At 40.9% G+C, this 19,593-nt stretch overlaps 1 protein-coding gene across 1 annotated transcript; it reads left to right on the forward strand.

Moving 5' to 3' along the window:
• The first annotated feature begins 5,447 nt into the window (after nucleotides 1-5,447).
• On the forward strand, nucleotides 5,448-19,233 carry CMTM6 (CKLF like MARVEL transmembrane domain containing 6). Its single transcript, XM_005153043.3, has 4 exons — nucleotides 5,448-5,696; nucleotides 11,390-11,566; nucleotides 12,466-12,564; nucleotides 14,053-19,233. Exons 1-4 carry the CDS (start codon nucleotides 5,577-5,579, stop codon nucleotides 14,200-14,202), a joined length of 546 nt encoding a protein of 181 aa, XP_005153100.1. The 5' UTR covers nucleotides 5,448-5,576; the 3' UTR covers nucleotides 14,203-19,233.
• The last annotated feature ends 360 nt before the right edge of the window (nucleotides 19,234-19,593 follow it).

Below are 19,593 nucleotides of genomic sequence, written 5' to 3' on the forward strand. Positions count from 1 at the left end.
CCTTAAACATTGTTTCTGGAAGGAAGTAGATAAGTCAGTGATGTGTGTTCCTAGGAGTAAAACTGGCTTATCCAAGTTCAGTGGTTTCTGCTGTGCTGCATGTTAAAAGCACACTACTTACACCAAGGACTCCAGTATATTGTCTGAGAGGTAGCTGACTGAGGTTAGGACTTGATCTAAACTTCCAGTACAGAAATGTCAAGCATCACTTTGCTGTCCAGTGTGAAATCTGTGGTCAATTTCTACTGATAGCCAATGAATAGGAAGCCTGAAAAGCTTATCGTGACCAAGCTGAGAGCCTTTAATGAGCTCAGCTTTTTTAAATTGCCAAGTCTTACATTAATTTCTCTGATTATTTAGAAAACTTCTGAAAAGTCTGAAGAGGAGGGGGCAAATCATCTTTATTCTGCACATGATGGTGCTCTTCTCTTCCAGTTCCTGCATTCTGTAGTGGGTTTAGTGAATTCTATATTTTCTTCCTAAGTTTACTCAAGAACAACACATATTATTTTGTCAATTGAACTCCCTAAATTTAAATATACTCTTTAAAATTGACTCTGAGGATGGAATTGTGAACTGAAAATTTTCAGTAGAGATTAACTATGGATTAGTTGTTCAAAATGGAGTCCTAATAAACTTGCTTTGCAACGATTCAGTAAGGGTGGCACATGGGGCAATGCATGACCTGCTGATGAACAATTGTATAGGATAAATTATGTCTTGAAGGAAAAAAAAATAAAGCTTCCAATTATGGATGCATGGCCTGCACCAGCATCAGAGCACTTCTCTAGATTCTGTATGGGAACTTGATACAGAATTTGAAAGGTGCTTGAAAGAATGAGTCCTGCCTGAATCGTCACCACTACCCTTCCTCCTGCAGCTCCAATGGTATGTGGTGGTAGGGTGAAACTGGATTTGAGGGCAACATCTTAAAGTAGTTGGTACTCTCCAAGTTTTTGAATGGAAACTTTAGCTTCTGCAATCTTTTATTTAGTTCATTTGAGCATCTCTCAAAGCACATCACCTTAACAAAGCTAGAAAGCTAGACATGCAATATGTTAAGAACTATTGCGTTGGGTGCCCTTTTTTGCGGAGGCTGGGACAGGGGAAAACCTTACTTATGACTCATAATTTCACTTCTCAAAATAAGGTTGGCAAAATTTTATTTCTGCATATTTAAAACTTCTAAGTTTATGTCTTCCCTAAACCTGATGGCTCTTTTGTTCTTTTTGGTTTTGTTTTGTTATTTACAAAGAGGCTGTGTCCCTAACATGTCTTTTCGTTCTACAAGATTAAAGTAGCCTGCTTCCCTCCAAAATCCTCTTACCACTGCTTACTCTCTCTGCAGCCTGATCATGCTGTTGGGAGTTAAAAAAAGACTTTAGGGTACCTTTATCACAAAAGGAAACATCAGAGAGTGTGTATCTGTGTAACTTGATGGCATTGGCTTGTTTCTTTCTGGTAAGACCAAGACTACTGAGCTCGTTGCTTTGCTCTCTTGAGTTGCCTTCTGCTTTTATGAGAGTAGGCAACTAAGGTGGCTTTTATCAGAACGATAACGTAAAATGAGTCTCTGTGACAGGAGGCCCTTTTCACAAGACGTGTAGTACCAGTCCATCCTTCTCTCCGATTTCATTCTTTCACAAGTCAGGCAAGTAAGAAATAAATTGAATAAAGCTAATTTGTCAGGGATACTTACTGTCATTTCACCACCAAAGCTGGAGATGGGTTAGGTTTGTGATGACCCCAATTTTAAAAAGAGTAATGGTATAAATAATTTTCCTTCCGATCACTCTTGTGTGCCTTTAATACTTCAGTGTTACTTGGTACAAAGTTTCAGTCTACCACAGAAGATGCAGAAAGCAAAGAGGTAATAGAAGAGCTGCAGGGGATGATTTTTTGATAAAGAGCAATTAACACTTTGTGAATGCTTTGCAGTGTGAATACTGCAAAAACACTGCAACATAAATAAAATAAATTCCTTTACATCTTCAGGGCTAGTTCTGTGTAGACAAAGAGCTGATTTGCTTCAAACTAAACTGGTTTAGGGGAATTTCACAAATCTCTTCTTCCTCCTTCTCTCTTTGATGTTCCTATATCAGTTCTTTGAGTATACTGATTGTAATAAAGCTGCTCTATGGATTTTAAGATTGAAAATTCCAAGTAAAAGGCCACTTCATTTCCAGACAGTTCATATTTTTCATTTGAAAAGAGCAGTCTCCAAAATACGCAGGTGACTTCTAGGTTAAATGGACTAACCACCACAGTACACTAACCTGAAATTTCTAGCAATACATCTGAAATGCAAGTACGTGTTGGGCTGAAGTTTCTTAGGGAGGAAACTTAATTTGCAGTAAGACATATGCAGCTGCAGAACTGGTGCCTATTAAATCTCACAGCTTTGTGCTCCGTGCCATGCAGACATATGCAGCAAACCATTGACAAGAGTTGGCCTAACTTTGCATTTGGGCAATGTGGGGAATCGGGGGGGTTTCTTGTGCTATAAGGGATACTCTGAAATAGCTGTTGAAAATGCCAGTTCTTCAGCTGTTTAAAAATCACACATTCTAGCATGTTAATATGGTGATCAGAGCTTGTGAAGTTCAGTTAAAATACTGAACCCAAAAATAGAGCCTCCAGAGCTGAAGATGCTTCAGCAGATGCAACACATTCAAGTCTTTTTCTGAACTGTTGTTGCAGGACTTGGAATATTCCATTTAGTCACCCTGTATTTACTTCATGTAACACACAGGGCAAGAGTCGTGAACAAAAGCTCTTGAGGTGCCTGTGTGGGAGACCTAGGGCCACGGAGAAAGCTGTGCCTCTGACTGGCTAACTTCAGTGGAGCTTCCCAAGTTATGCAGTAGCATAAAACCTCACCACCCTTCTAAAGAAACTGGGTCTGGCTCCTTCAGTGGTTTGGGCTTTTCAGTTGCTTTCCCATTCCTCTACGTCCTTCTTCCCTTGCCCTTGGAGAAAACAAGCAAAAAATCACATAGCTGCATTTAGGAACATGGGAAAAGAAGACTGTTCATTCATGAGATCAGTGGAGCCCTGCTGCCAGTTCTGAGTGTGAGGGACTTAAGCTCTGGCATCATCCTGTGTCACAGCATGCTAGTGCCAGCAAGCCAACAGGGCATCACTTGTTGGAAACACTGATGCAGTCCTGGCCTGTATCCACCTTATAAACTAACCTTTAAAAACCTTATAGCCTTTAAACTGAAAGAGGGTAGATTTAGATTAGATATTAGGGAATTTAGATTAGATATTAGATATTAGGGAAAAAATGTTCACTACCAGGGTAATGAAAGACTGGCATAGATTATCCAGAGAATTTGTGGCTGCCTCATCCCTGGCAGCGTTCAAGGCCAGGTTGGACTGGGCTTAGAAAAATAGGTCACCTATCATTAACCTGCTTCCACTGATCTCCCACTCTCTGCCTGAGCATGTTACTGTAGCTCATGATCTAACTCCAGGGCTGCTTCTCTGCCACTGTATCTAGTCTTTACCTCTGATCCTGCCATTCCAGCAGGGCCTGTGGAAGGGTAAGAAAGACCTAAATTTCTGGAAAACTCTGTGAAGTGCAGCACATAAACAGAAGGAAATGCATAGATGTACATCTGGAATGGGATTTCCACTACATCACAGCAAGCTAATTGCAGTTATTTGCATTAAACAGGCTTGTAATTTATCACAACTGCTGTTGTGATTTGTATTTCCTCCTTAAAGAATTTTATACTTTCAAGGTGGGGCTGATGAAAAGGGTGAAGAACCACTGCAGTTTGTGTGAATAGTAGTATTTGTACATTTTAACATAACACTTCAAGTATTTTTAAGCTATCAGGTCCTGTGTTGCTGTCCAGTTTTCATTCCTTCTCTGTCACATGATCTTACATTTCCTGTAGCTTTACTGTTTTTTTTTTTTGTAAAACCTCCAACTCCTTATAAATAAAAGAAGTGACCTAATAAGTTAGGCTTGAAATGGCAAGCTAGCCTTTATAATTCATGCATCACTGATACGAATTTCCTGGAGAAGGCCTGAACAGGAAAAAAACAACTCTTAAAGACAGCAGTAACTGGAAAATGCTGACATATATTTTATCTTTTGTAGGCTGGTCTTGTGCTTCTGTGTCTCCTTGAAGAACAGTATTCAATACTAACATCTATGTTCATGATCTAGCAATGTTGCATTAAGACACTGGTAATGATTCAAAAGGAAACAAGTACTAAATAGCCTTACATGCTATCAAACACCTTAAAAGAACTATCTTGCTTCTATTTCCTGTCCTGTCATTAAGTCCTGTGTCCCTCAAACCACTGCATAGCGTAAACACATACTTTTTGACTAGAGCTATTCAGCCAGTTTTGAGATACTATCAAGGAAGAAAACAAAATAAAAAGGTAATTTCTGTCAGAAGAGAGATGCCAGCCATGTAATGTAATCTTATTTATAATGTACTAATACAAAGAAAAGGTCCTGAAGGCACTGGGGACTCTAGGGTGGTAACACTAAATGACTACCTGCTCAGTCCTGCAGTTAAACTCATTCCAACCTGAATGGGCAGAAGGTAGGGCACACCCATGGTGATGCCTTACTTATTTTAGTGAAAACTCCCATGCCTTGGGAATTATGGAACCTGCCCTACCCATTTGCCTCTCAAGCCAGTTCCTGCAGCCAAACACTGTTTATGGCACAGACGATTCTGCACCATCCTGCCTGGGGACCCTGCACATCTTACCGGGAGAGGTGATGCACACAGCTTGCTGGTACATGTTCGGCATGCAGCATGGACCGACTGCTTTTATCTGGCCTGTACTGTCTCATCTGTGCAGTTAACGGTGGCCCTTGGTGGAGTTAAAAATAGCACCTACCTCATGAGTGGTTCTGAAACGAAGACAGTGCCTGATCAGCCTCCTCTGTTACCTCAGCATGTATATAGCTATGGTTAAGGAAGCAAATTGCCATCTTTTTGGTCAGTAGATGGTATCTGACTGGATTTAAGAAAGTGAAGTATAACTAACTTGCCTGTGAAGGACCATAATAGTTCTGTGGATAAAACATGAATAATATAAAAGCGAACTTAACACACCTTTGCTTGCATACAGTGGGATCAACCTGCTCTTCTGCAGGCACCAAAAGGTGTAGCTTCTTTTAAAAGCTCATCTGGGCAAAGGAATGAAAGTATATTAGTAGAGACTCAGGGATGCTACTGTTTTATCTGACAGCAGAGAAAGCTTTGGTTTAAAAAAACCCTCCCCATACCGTAATCTCGTGTGGCAACAGGAGGATACAATCTTGTAAACTTCTTAATAAACTCACTTATGAAGCTGTGAGCTGCTCCAGGCCTCAGGGACCTTGTTCCGCCTCCCTTGGGCTGGCCCGGCCCTGCTTGCCCGCCTCACGCAGCGCTCGGCACCCGCTCCCACTGGCCACCGGGGAGCGCGAGAGAGCCCGTTACAGGACACGCCTTCGCCAAGCGGGCCGCCGCCTTCCTCTCTACCTCTTCCTCCTCCGCTGCTGCCGCCGCCCTTTTGCTTTCTCTTTCCCACAACTGGTAGCCGGCGGTGGCGCGGCCATGGACAACGGCAACGTCTACAACGAGACTACCGAGCCCCAGGCCAAGCCCTCCCGTTTCTACGGATGTACCCTGCGGCACCTGTGGGGATGGCGGCTGCCGGCCAAAGCGCTCCAAGTGGTGAGTCCGGAGGCGAGCGAGGCCAGCGTGGCGGTTGCGGACGGGCTGCCCGCGCCCGCTTCCACAGGCGGTGACGGGGGACGTGCCGGGCCTTGCGCGCAGCGAGCACCCACTGTCAGAATGGCTGTCGGGAGAGGCGGGGAGAGGCCGAGAGCCTCACCGGGGTGCGCGGGGCCGGGCGGTGACGGGGTGCGAGTGGGGAGAACAGCGGGCGCAGCTCCACTCTGCCGGCTGGGCGCGCTCCCACCCACCTGCTCTGCAGGTGTCCTCGCTTGTCCACAGGGCAGCGCTGGGACAGGAACGAGTGAGTTACGGAGACCTCTGGCTTCAGCGCCACCTCCCGCGGCTTACAAGTGAAACTGCCGTGGCAAAGTGCAGGCCGGGAAAGGTGGACGTAATTTCAGGTTGTTAGTTGGTTATGTCTGTCCATCAGGAAAGGGCTTGCTCCACCAGGAAACCTGACTTCAGGCGTTGCGAAGCCTGCCGTTATTGTTAGTCAGTAAAGCTGAGCAGACTTGTAACTTAGATGGAAAGCAGATGTGGTCTCTTACAGTGCCGTCATCTCTACAGGTTCAGATTAGGTTATGGTGGGGAAGTAATGGGCTTGTTCCTGTTTCATGTTCTAGCTACCAGCGCAGGTGATGACATCTGATGGTTGTTTGACTAAGGTTTGTGACATCTGATGGTTATTTGTACAAGCTGTGTTGCAGCTGCCTGCTGTCATAATGGTTTAAAATCAGAGAGAAACCTCTCAGGAAATTTTGTATTTTCTTTTTAGGGCCATGTTGGATTCAAAACAGGAGACAGAAGCCTTTGGTTGAATCTCAGGGTAGGACAGTAAAAGTAGGAAGGGCTTGCTGAGTCGTCAGATCCTAAACTCCCTCTCTTGCTGCTCCAGCAGCCCATTTATAAGCTTTTCATGCTGTGCTAGCCCTGCTAAAATCAGAGCACCCATTTCTGCCATGATTCGTGGTAGAAAATTGCTCTAGAAATGTGCAATGTGCGGTGTTGATGGTGGCCTACTGTATGAGACATCATAGTGCATCACTTCATGTTGGATGGTCCTGTGCCTACTAGGAAATAAAAGACTTGCATCCTGCTTGCATTTTGCTCAGGAATGTTATTCCTAAACAGATTCAGCAGCTGGGCACATGATTCAGACTGCTATATGTTCTGTGCTCAGTGATGGGCCAGTGTGACTGCTGATAGGAACACAAGGAGCATCATTCTTGAGTGCTGGTGGGGAGGTGGTGAAACCTACAGTGGGAAAGAAAGGACAGCTGACCCTAAGTATCTGTTAGGATACATTTTTCAGGAAGCAAAGTGGCTTTTTAGTCAGATGTCTCATGTTCAGGGGAATTGTAGGTGATTTCCAACCCTTTCTCATTACTGCAGCATTGCCAAAAGGGGGATGTTTGGTTTTTAAACTTTGTCTCACACAGTCAGAGTCCTCAACCAGAAACGTAGTATTCTTAAATCCTTGTAAAAGTAACGGTAACACTGCCAAAAAAACTGCTATTTGAGATAATTAGAAAAAAATCACACCTGAGAATGATTTAAATAAGTAAATAAAATAGGACATAAACTTTGCATCAGATACTGGAGATTCATAAGGTAAGATCTGTAGCTAGATCGGATCTATTGCACTCAGACAAACAGAGCGTTTATGTAAGTAGGCTTACCAACTAAAACTATCACTTACACAAATGTCCTGGTGTACCAAAATCTTAAACTGTTTACCTGAACAGAGGCATTACCTAAAAAGCTTTCTGGGTAGGAAAAATAGGAAAAATATGGTTATCCTAAACAGGATGAATAGCTGCTTAATATGCTAGGAATAGCACTTTATGGCCTATACCTGTGCTTCAATGAGAAGAAAATGAAAATGCAGTTATAGTCATTCACCCTCCTAATTTCCTTTTTTGTACCCCTTTATCAAAATGCACAGATCTTGGAGTTCTTGGTCAAAACACTTTAAACATCCTCAGAAATTCCTAAAGGTGGAAGCATTATATCTGCAGTAAGAAAAATGTTACTGTCTTGGGAAAGTGGTAATTTTTGGAAATGCCAGCAATGATACTGGTCATTAATATCTGTTAGCCTTGTGTCACGAAAATAGTGGCAGTTATTGTGATTATGCACTGATAATCACTTGTGTGGACTGCAGTACAGGGCGTTGCACTCAGAAAATCGGTGATCTTCATTATAGATGTGACCAAACCCATGTTTTCTATATTGTTTTCTTTTTTTTTTTAATAGATTAAATGTTTTTGTTAATCCATGTCTGGTTCAGATTGTGCACAACGATAAATGGCACAGCACATATTGTGCCAAGATTGAGGTAGAAACAAATTCTTACCTAAAGCAAAAATCCTTGTCATCAACTATTGTTTGACTTTACCTAAAATGCCCTAATTGGAAAGGAAAATTGTAATTCAGTCTTAAACATCTCTTTTTCTAAGTTGTTCTCTTCCTATAGTAGGAAGTCCTGATTGTGGAGACTTACAGGATTAGTATGTGCACCCATGTGGATGAGAAGATTCTGTACTGGGAATAGCACTGCTGAGCATTTTCACAGGCCTGCTGGAAAGCTCATTGATATGCTTTATTTCCATAGCACTCGTTTGTAGCCTTTCACTTGCTAAATCTACTTTAGAAACTTGACACTTATGTAGAAACTTCCAACATTAATGTCAGTATTAATGAATAACTTCTTGCTAGTAAGGGGTAGATAAAGATGTTTGATTTCTGGTGCACATATGGACAGGTAGGACTAAAAACTCTGCCTCCACCCTGCAGCCCGGGCAGGCTCTGAGCTGTGCCCTGACCCATGTGCTGGATAAGCTCTGCCTCCCCGCCAGTGCTGGCAGTGCAGGGCTCTGGGCAAGAGGGAAGGAAGGTGGCAGCTGCCAGTTCTTGTCTTCAGGTCTTGCCTTGGGCTTCAGGATGAAAGAAACTCTGCTCAGGTTTTGCTCTCAAGAAACTGAGGAGTCGCCGACCTGCCCCTTTTCACTCTTTATTGGCAGAAGCAGTAGTGATATTCTGGGCATTGTCTGTTAGGGATTCTCTATGGGATTGGTGTGGAGAAGGCAGATAAAAAAACAGTAGGAGCTTTAGCTGCTTCATGTAGGCCTGTAGAGGCCTGCATTCATCCCAGGACTAATGCTGATGGACAAAGTTGGATCTCTGGCAGAACAGTTCTTGGGAAACTGAATGAAATGTGGAATTTTCTGGCTTGGTTAAAGCGGCACTATATCTAATAGCAGGATGTAACTAAAATGCAGATGAGTACTAGAAACCATAATCTGGCTAATACTACAAAAACTTCTTGTTATATTATATAGCTGTAAGCATATAAATTGAAGTTAGGAACTACTCTTTCAGTGGTATTTAAAACTATTCTTTTGTTGTAGTAGGAAAACAGAGTAATCCCTTTTGTTTCTCATACTGATACCAAGAAGCAAGTTAAGAAACCCAAGCAGAGCTCTCTGGCAGCTTATAAATGTGCTGCTGATATACTACTTTAATCAGAGTTCTTGAAGCCAAAGTTTTTTAATTATGTACTCTCTTGTTATTCAGCTTATCAATAAAAAATTAATATTGACTTGGACAAGTCCCATATAGGACTCCACTTGGTAAATCTCATGTATTTTATACTGAACCCTTTATAGCTTTACTCTGGGTGAGACTTTTTTTCTGTTTGCTTGTACACTCAGTGGAGAAGGGTTTTTTCAGTTATTTAGTTCATATTAAGGTTATCTGGGCTTATAAATTCTTTTAATTCTTTCTGTACTGTTGCATCCTAGGTGAAGGGAATGGTATTCAGTTTTCAGTGTTAATAAGAAGAGCTAGAACTATACCTGAAAACATATCTCTCACTTTAGCTGACCTTGTGGAAAATGTGAAATGGAAAGTCATGGGACAGAGCTGAAAGCAAATCTTTTGAAACAAAAATATAACTTAAAGATTGAAAATTCAGAATTCAACATATTCCTCACCCACTGTAGTCACTGGCTTAGGTGTGAGGGCTGCTGAGGAGTTTGCTTTGCCAGCTGCTGTGGGACAGAAGGGAAGTATGTGGAGGCCTGATAGTAATATTGCAGTTTCCCAGCTCAGGTTCTTTCCCTTTCTGAGATCCTGTTTACTTTATGATCAGCATTTTGAAAACATGATGCTTTGAAGTGTTTTGCATGGCCTGGCTTAGCTGGGGAAGTTTACAGTTCCCACGTGCTAAATTGTTGTTATTTTTGCTGTCAGAAAACTGAAACCCAAGGCTGGTGGTTATTTTCAAGAACAATTCTGAATTTTAGAATTTGATTATTTAAGAAAACCTATCAGCTTCATTATTGCCTGGATACTCTTATTAAAAATATGTTCTTATACTCTTATTAAAGTATATTTTTATTAAAAGTATGATCGACATCCTTGTATCAGTCTCAATTTTATGACAGAGTCTGATTCCTACTACTAGTATTTGTTTTAATTTTGTGAACTCCTTACTATAATGCTGTGTTGAGTCTATGGGATCAAGGAAAAGCAAGAAGTGGCCACAATTAGAGAACATTTAAGTAAAGCAGTATTCCTCCCTATACACTAAAATAGTAGAAAATTCAGCAGCAGATGAATGGTGACTGTATAGGAATGAACTTGCATTATTCCCTCAAAAAACTGTAGCACAAAGGTGAACATTAGCTTCTGCATAGCTTAAACACTGTCCAGCATAGCTTAAGCATGAAGTTTTGGTTCTTGCAAGTACAGCTGAGCTGCTGTTGTTACTGAGTTATTAGGTACATATGCTTTCTTTGAAGTGTTAAAAAGGGTGGTAACTTCAGCTGTAAAGTCTCAGAGGGGGAGCTGACTGCGTCAGTGCCGTCCAGTTTCCCCCTCAGCCCTGGCCCCAAGTGCATTTAAAATTAAATGCGGTTGTAAGCAGTGATCAGTAGCCTTTGATCCTGTTCAGAGCAGGCTGTGTGCCCTCCATGCTGCCTGCCGCATCTGCCTCCAGCTGACAGTTGCACAAACCCACAAACTGTGAATCTTGACTGTCTAGTCAAGAAGCCTGTATTAGGTGATGTGTGCTCAGCTCATCTGAATGTAGTTTACTGACCAACTTTAAGAGCAAGTATAAACCATGAAGACAGGCTGAGAAAGTTGGGTCTGTTCAGCCTGGAGAAGCTGCATGGAGACCTCATAGCAGCCTTCCAGTATTTGAATGGGGCCTACAAAGATGCTGGAGAGGGACTATTCATCAGGGACTGTAGCAATAGCACAAGGATTAATTGGTTTAAAGTTAAACAGGGGAAGTTCAGGTTAGATATAAGGAAGAAGTTCTTTACTGTGAGGGTGGTGAGGCACTGGCACAGGTTGCCAAGGAAGTGGTAAATACTCCATCCCTGGCAGTGTTCAAGGCAAGATTGCACAGCGCTCTGGACAACATGGTGTAGTGTGAGGTGTCCCTGCCCATGGCAGAGGGCTTGGAACTGTATGATCTTAAAGTCTTTTCAAACCCAAACCATGCTATGATCCTATGAAATAATTATTTCTGCCTGTAAGAAGATAGTGCAGAATTTTACTGGGTTCTTTGTACATGGAGGATTTTCCTTACAGTTGCCTTTATTGATGTTCATATCGTATTAATGTTTGTGTAAGATATTAGAGACTTGATCCAACTCAAGCATGTTATTTTTTTGCAGATTCTCTCTCTTCTGGCTGTTATTTGTGAAGAAATGGTGGAGAATTGTATCAACTGTGGTGGACTTTACTTCTTTGAGTTCATAAGCTGCACTGCCTTTCTTTTGAGCCTCCTGATCCTATGTGTATATTGCACTAATGCATATGAAGTATTGGGGAAAGATAAAGTAGGGAATGTGGTAAGGATTTATTTTTTTTTTTTTAACAAAACTTATAAGTGCTGAAAGACTACTCTGGAGTAAAAAGTCTATGCAGAATGGATCTCCTTTTATTTTCTATTTAAAGGGTAGATTAAAGTAGATTATTTTTAAAGAATGAATCAACTTTGAGAGTCCCTTTTATATTGACAACTTTTTCAAATTGTTGTGGTGGTTAACTGAAGGATTTTAGGACCTGTGTGGAAGTTTCTCACACAGACTAATACTACTGCATAGTTGTCACATCTATGCACATATATGGAGCATGGTTTACTGCCAGCATGATACTTGTAACTTGCCTGTTTATCTATTTTCCTAATTGGTGTAGCCTAGCTCCTTTTTATGATAGTCATACTCATTACAGTTTATGATCTTTTGTATTTCAGAAGACCCAACAGTGACACAAAGGTGCTTTGTAATGTCAGTAAGAATATTGTACTGTTCTATAAGTGTCCCTTCCTATTTGTCTTCAGAGCAAACAGTAGGCTTTTTTATGTGAAGATACAGATAAGCGAGTGTAGTAAGAGATTTGAATGAGCACATTTACTTACAGGTTTCTGATTTCCCAGATGTTTTACACAGGGGAATAATGGTTGACCTGAGCTTGAATTTGATTGTGAAAAAAGTTAGATCAAATGAATGGAGTATTTGCAGAAGACAAAACCAGGGGCGTATCTAATGCAGGCTCTTTTAAATAGTTGTTAATGTAGAATGTTTTTTGGGATGTAGTTGTAAAATAAATTTTTCTGAAGCTTATATTAGCATGAGAGTTTCAAAGCATAAATTCACTGGTGGGATTAACTCAGCTGCTGTTATGATGCTTGTTCTTTTTCAGGTAGAATATCAATAATTCTGTAACATTCATCTTTTTATATTTGCAGAACATTTGGCTTGTGTCAGCTATAGGTGTTTGTTTTCTGATAGCAGCAACAGCACTTAGTGTGACAAGCTCTGAGTCTGCTGCTGCAAAAGCTGCATGCGTAAGTCTTCAGATTGCATGATTTACCTTGTATTTATCTTGTATGTGAATTTCTCTGCCCTATAAACTTTACTCAATTTGCAGGGAAGAAACTGGGCAGGGAACAGAACTCAGCACAGTATGATTTTTCAGGAGGAATTAGCTATTTCAGACCTTCCAGAAACTTACCATAGGGAATCCAAACAGCAGGCATTTCTCAGGATTGCTGGAAAGCTCTGCATCCACTTGCAGCTCCTCAGCATTTGCAGCTTGCTTCTGGCTTCTTCAGATCTCACTGCCTGGGCTCCATCAGTATTTTGATGTTGGCATCTCTCACAGCTTACTCAGTTCTCACATCCCGTCTCTGAAATGCCTACTTTTCCCTCAATTGTCCTTCATAATTCCACCCCTCACAAAGTCAGCAAGAAACCATGTCTTTTGCTAGGTGTTATAAAGCGTATGTGGAGAATGCTGACTTGCAAAGGCTGCAGTTGAGAGCAGCAGTTTCCTCAGTGCCAGAAATAGAAGAGCAACAGGGCATGCATCTCCCAGGGAACACTGAAGAAGCTCAGGGCAAGGCACTGAAGAGGCTTTGGGATGCTGTAGATGTCAGTTCCTCACTCATTTGGCACTTCAGTTGAATAACCTTGGAATTGTGAATGTGTGGGATTAAAAGATCAAAATTTTGAGTTTCTTCTTGAATGAGGAAAAATGAGTTAGAAAAGAAAGCAGAATAATTCTGTGCACAGGCAGAAGGAGCTATTAGAGATACTAATTTTTGTGTAGTCATCTTCTGTGATGTTGATACATTTGCACCTAATGGCTTGAGTATAAAGTCTTTTAGGATTGTGTTCTGGTTTTGTGGTTATTTTTTTCTGGAGTTGGGAAAACAAAGACTGTTGTGATTTAAGACTTACTAGTGTCAAATTGCTTTGGGGCAAACCAGTCATGTAAAATTAGAATAATGTATATGTTTCTTTCCTTGTTTGAAAGAAGCTGGTAAAACCAGCCTTCTCCTTACCACTATCTTGCCATGCCTAATAGAGAAATATCATTAACAGAATGTCATTCCATCCTCCCCTTGCTAACCCAGTAAGGATTTGCTTAGGCTCTGCAGATCTGATGGCCCTTCACCTTCTATGTGGTACTCTTCTTCACATAATCCCTTTAATCAGCAGCTATCTCTTGGAGATAGCTCTACCACCAGTGCCATGCTGCTTTAATAACTAATTTTTGCAAGAAAATTAATATGCTTTTACTATTAAGGGCTGTTTAGAACATATTGTAAGTTTCACACTCGATTATGAAAATAAGAACTTAAGAAACTTTTTCATTAAGTGTGCTAGAATTATGATTTCTGATCTGAAACTCCTGATTTAAGGAGGACTGTAATCTTCTTATATAAGCATTTTGAATGTATCGAAATAGCCCAGCAAATCTCTCCAAACAATGTTACAATACTGTTAATGTTTACACATTTTAGAATCATCTATTCCTTTTGCTTTCACAGGTATTTGGGTTTCTTGCAAGTACTGCATTTTTAGCTGAAAGTATTACAGACTGCTTTCATCGTCGGAAACAACACATCGATGGACACTCTGAAAATCCTGCCCACACTCCGGGTGCCACAGAAAATCAGCCATTAAATCAACAAAGCTAACTTTCTGGAATTCATTCTTTGTTGTTCTTTCTTTTTGGACTGGGGCAAAGTAAAATGAACTTTCAGTGCACTGTAGGTAACAACTTTTGTCTCTTCATTCCAGTCTATTTTGTATGCATTGGTTATTGCAAATCTTGATAGATCCTTAAGTCAAGTAATGGCATCCTGAGCATCATGTTCTAAGGTCCTGCCACCTGTGCAGGTGACATAGACTAAAACCACTCATGTCTAAATAGAGTAGCTTAAGGACAATGATGTGCTGATCTGGTTTTGACAGAGGAGACTAATCAAGGTTAACGTGTGATGTATAAATTCTGAGCTATATCCTAAAGATATTTTCTCTATAAATGGACCAGCTATTTCTGTTGAGAGTTATAAATTAGTATGGCCGAATTAATTTTTATACTTACTGGTCAAACTGTGAAGGAAAAGGGATACCTAACTGGAGCCTTATAGCAATGCTTATCCTTAAATAAGGGCTTTTGTTTTTACTATTCCTACATCTCAGTTAAGTCTGTGGAGATCAGTTTAATGGAACAGCAACTACAGGGGTTTTATAGGGAGGGGAATGTGATGGTGTATTACAGCGGCAATTTTGCACCCTATTATTGTCAAAGGTTGTACTTGTGTGCCAAAATCTTCTTTCAGATTGTTTCAAAAGCTGTGTAAGTTGCAGGAAGAAACTTGAAAAGCCAGCTGTGTGAGGAAAAAGGTGAAGAATAAGTATTTTTACAAACTTAACCCCAAAAGCAATGATCTGCACATCAGTGGGAATATTGTTGTACATTGATAGTGGTGAATGTTACTTCCCAGGTTAATACCATATGCAGTTTTTTCATGCATAGATAATGGTAAGTTTTGCCAGGATGGCTATGGACCCCACCATTTTCTTAGTTTATAAATATGGCACTAGCTTGAGACTTTTTGCTACTGCTTAGCTCAGGTGGTAAACAGGAAAATAAGCATTGTACCTTTGGTTTGTCTTAACAACTGCAAGAAACACTAGTGATACAACACGTGTCAGGCAAGTGACGGACGTATCGGGCCATATGTTGATGGCTGCAAAGGAAATGCAGTGGTGAAAAGGTATTTCTCAGATGTGTAAAACAGAAGCAAGATTGCTAGACTTCACTTAAGAGGAAAGCTCTTTGAAAGTAGAGCAAATTGCTGTAAGCCAGGAGATGTTCTAAAATACCAAAATAAATGAGAAAAGGGCAATTATGCAAAAACAATTCTTGAGTGCTTGTGACATTTGCCATGTCTTCCAGGCAGTATCTCGATTTCATCAATACCCTAGTCTGAAAAAATTATTCTCCTGTAACCTGCTGTGGCAGGATTGAGACTAAGCCCTTCAGAAATTGTCTTAGCAAGCTGTATTTGGAAAAAGTTGAGTAAGCTGTTGTAAGATAAAGGACTGTAAAAGAAGGTCAGAGTTTTTTTCCAGTGCTGCCACTTTCTGATGCATGTGAATTTGTGATGTTCTCTCTCTAAGGTCTGAGACTTAAACCTAACACTGCACTTTGTTTGAAGGATGTAAAATTTTAGCAAGTGGTATGAAGCGTCAAGCTTTAGCTGTAGTTTGGTTTCAGAGCCATGCATAAGAGACAGACTTTACTTAACAGAATTTCTTGCTTTGTGAAGAAGAACTCTTTAGGCAGGCCTTTTTATTTTTTATTTATTTTTATTTTTATTTTGATATTGTCCATTTGCCCAAAGCCTGATCTCATTCTGGGTGTACAGAGCTTGCTGTAGCTGCCTCTAAATCATAGAATCAACTGGGTTGGAAAAGACCTTTAAGATCATCAAGTTCAACCTTTACTGAGGGCTGCCAAAACCACCACTAAATCATGTCACCAAGGGCCTCATCTACACAGTGTTTGAACACTTCCAGGGATGATGATTCCACCACTGCCTTGGGCAGCCTGTTCCAATGCCTGAAGACCCTCTCTGTGAAGAAATTTTTCCTAATAGCCAACCTAAACCTCCCCTGGTGCAACTTGAGGCTGTTCCCTCTTGTCCTAGTGCTTGTTACCTGGGAGAAGAGACTGACCCCACCTCACTGCAACCTCCTGTCAGTTAGTTGTAGAGAGTGGTAAGGTTCCCCCTGAGCCTTTTCTAGACTAAACCCCCCAGGTCCCTCAGCCGTCCCCATCACACTTGTGCTCCAGGCCCTTCACCAGCTCTGTTGCCCTTCTCTGGCTCCGCTCCAGCATCTCAATGTCTCTCTTGTAGTGAGGGGCCCAGAACCGAACACAGGATTTGGGGTGCAGCCTCACCTGAGTAAGCTGAGTAGATCAGAGAAGTTTGCTAGCAGTGTTACTGGTGATACGAATCTTGCCATAATGTCTCTGCTGTGATTTGCAGTGTCTTTGGGGATTGTGTCCATATCTACAGTTAACATTCTAAGATGGTGGTGGTTTTCCTATTTTTTTTGTTACTGACCAGGATTCTACAGAATTTATTTCCACACAAAATATCTGTAGTCTCTAAATCTTGATCTATAATTAAAAGCTATAAATACAGTATGAATAATACTGTGCTGCTGATATTTATTAAGCAGTGCAGTACAATGACAGGACTTTTATCTTGAGGTAATTCTTCCCACATTTTTTCTCAGTTTGAAAAGCTGTGAATAGAGCTCTGGGTTGTGGTTGCCTTTCTGTAGACTTTTCCCCTCCTGAGTGCTTTGTTACCTCAGGAGGGGTTACCTTTGCTACCAGTGTCTGTTCCTGAATTGGAGATAATGGTACCATAAGGGATCTGTAGAGTCACCTCTCTGCCTTGGCCTCCCTATCTATGATATCTCTGCTCATACTGCAGGGAGAAACTGAAATGCAAAGCAAGTTATTTTTACTAAAAGGTGCCACAAGGAGCTGGTGTCAGAAGAAGTGACTCTCAGATCTCCTGACTCTTGTAATCTGACTATTAGGCCCTTTGAAACAAATACTGCCAACCTTTGCAGAACGGTTTGATGGATTCTCCTTCTACGTGTATGCTGGCATTCCTGGCATGTTTTGGGTTATTAGAGTGAGGGGAGTTTGGCATGTGTTTTGTTTTCATTTTTAGCTGTTCGAGCAGGTAGTCTATACCCATTCTCTCACCAACTGGCTGATCCATAAGATTTGAGGATCAGAGTCCTCTGACTGAAAAGTATGTAAGTGGTGCTACTGTCTAATGAAAACAACAAACAGCAGTCTTTGAGAAACTGGTTAGTTGTTTTCCCTTATGGCAGAGGAGCTTACAAACAGGAAGAGCCCTGCTATTCTTTACAACAATACATATTGCTCCACTCCAGATACAGCCTGTCACATAGTAATTAAATACTACAAGGAAGTCATATATTGGTTACAGGTTTAAGGAAATTGCAATATTGTGGTTTAAAAACTAGTTGGTTAACAAAGCAGTTTCTGCACAGTGATACTATTAATTTTAGGCTTTTAAGTACAAAGTGGTTCTTAAGTTCTTCATGATCTGCTTCAAAATAGTTGTGAAGCAGATTTGCCAGTGTGTATGCTGCTCTCTGCTTCTTGTGAGGTCATTTTTTTAACTGCATTATCAGCTCCCTAAGACGAAGCGGCAAGTGTGTGTCTCTCCTGGCTCTTCTGCCCTCCCAGGTAGATGGGAGAGAGACTTCTTTGCTGCAGTGGCTGAGCAGACAGGTCTCCTGCAGTATTTCCATGATGCATCTGGTGTCAGATCCAGGCTTTGAGCATCTGCCTTGTAATTGGCCTGATCCCAGAGAATGGTGTTGGAGCTGGATTAAACATCAGGAGCTCTGTGCATGTTGCACTGTGGATGGCTCTTACCTCTCCTGTACTCTGTCAGCAAAGTGGTCTGTTGGTTTCCCAGCCTGCTTCTGATGAAATCAGCCTGCTTTATTTTAATTGCTTATGTTAAGATAGCTGGTTTTGGACAAAGTGGCTCAGGAGAGTGGTGGGGGCTCTGGCAGAAGTGCTGTTACAAGCAGCTGTCCAAATTTCTGCTTCTATTTGCAAAGTAAACATCTCTGTACAATCTTAACTGGTAGTAAAACCTGTGGAAAGAAGCAACTGGCCCAGCACATCTGTGTAGGGATTGTCTTCTTCTACAACACTGTTCCTGGCAGTGGTGTTGTGAGCTTGCTCAGACACATTAAGAGCTCTCTTGTTTTCCAGATGAGCCCATACAAAAGTATTCAGAGGCTCTGCAGCCACTTTCAGGCTTTGTTTTCAGTGCCTCAAAAATTGGTGAAGTTTCTCCAGGACATGTGAGGACTTATTAAGTGGCTGGACTGTGAATTTCTGCTCTGAAAATCTGCACGGGTATTGTGCAGATTGTGAATGTTAAATTTTGTGCGTGGCATTTAGCCCACATGAAAATCACAATGCTACCAGTGTCCTTTGAGTTCTGAACATGTGAAGGAATTGTTCCTCAGTGCTTGCACTCCATGCCTAAAAATAGCAGGAAAGAGCTGTGGTCTGTTACAATTGAGTTCTACCTTTGTACCTGCTAACTTGAAAAAGCCATGAGTTCTTTCACATATTTCTCGGAGCTGTGCGCAAGATGTTTTTGCATAATGGCCACCATGGTGGTCCTTGTTCACATTTGTGCAATAAAAATACCAAGCTTGCTAAGCTGAAGGGAAAGATGTAAAATTTTTTGAGAGGTTATATCAAATTGCAATGAATCAGGATGCTGGAAGTGCCTTAAGATGGAAATTCATCTCTGCTTTAGTCTATTGCTGTAAACTTAAGCAGTTCTCTAGATATTAAATTTTATGCTGTTCAGAACTATCACTTTTATTCCTTAGAGAATTTAAGTGACTTTTTAATGATGATGAAATCAGGATGATAATATAGTGGGTTTATATATATAAAATAAAAATTTTATACAGTTTTGTTGCCAGTGTTGCCTTGAATTTCCATAAAAATAACTTCAAAATGTGTATTTTTCCATTCTAAACCTTTAAAAATGTATTGCACTTTTTGTGATATTGAGAACTTTCTAAAATGTTTTATTATGATTTTTTTAAAAATAAAATATTAGTAAATAGCTTATGTTCCTCATTTCTGCTGCTGTGATTTGGTGTTACTATGTATTTCTCCCAGAGCCATAGGAAATAACATCATTCTTTGTTCCTGGTTTGGAGGAAGGAGCTTGCATTGTGTTTGCCTGTTACTAGGGAAGAGGGTTGACTTGCAAAGGTCGATATTCTCACTGGAAGTTTCCAGGAAGAAAGATCTCATAAGGTCGGTATTCCCTTTTACCACAGGGTCCAACCAAACTGTGTTGCAATAGCCTTTACACCTACCATGGTCTGTAGGTGACTCTGGAAGCATTATTTGAGTGCTGCTTTCCTATTGTCTTGGTTACATGGAGCTCAAAAAAATAAAGTGACAGACTTGTTAAAGG

Source organism: Melopsittacus undulatus, chromosome 1 (genome assembly GCF_012275295.1).
Source record: "Melopsittacus undulatus isolate bMelUnd1 chromosome 1, bMelUnd1.mat.Z, whole genome shotgun sequence".
NCBI classification, from domain to species: Eukaryota; Metazoa; Chordata; class Aves; order Psittaciformes; family Psittaculidae; genus Melopsittacus; species Melopsittacus undulatus.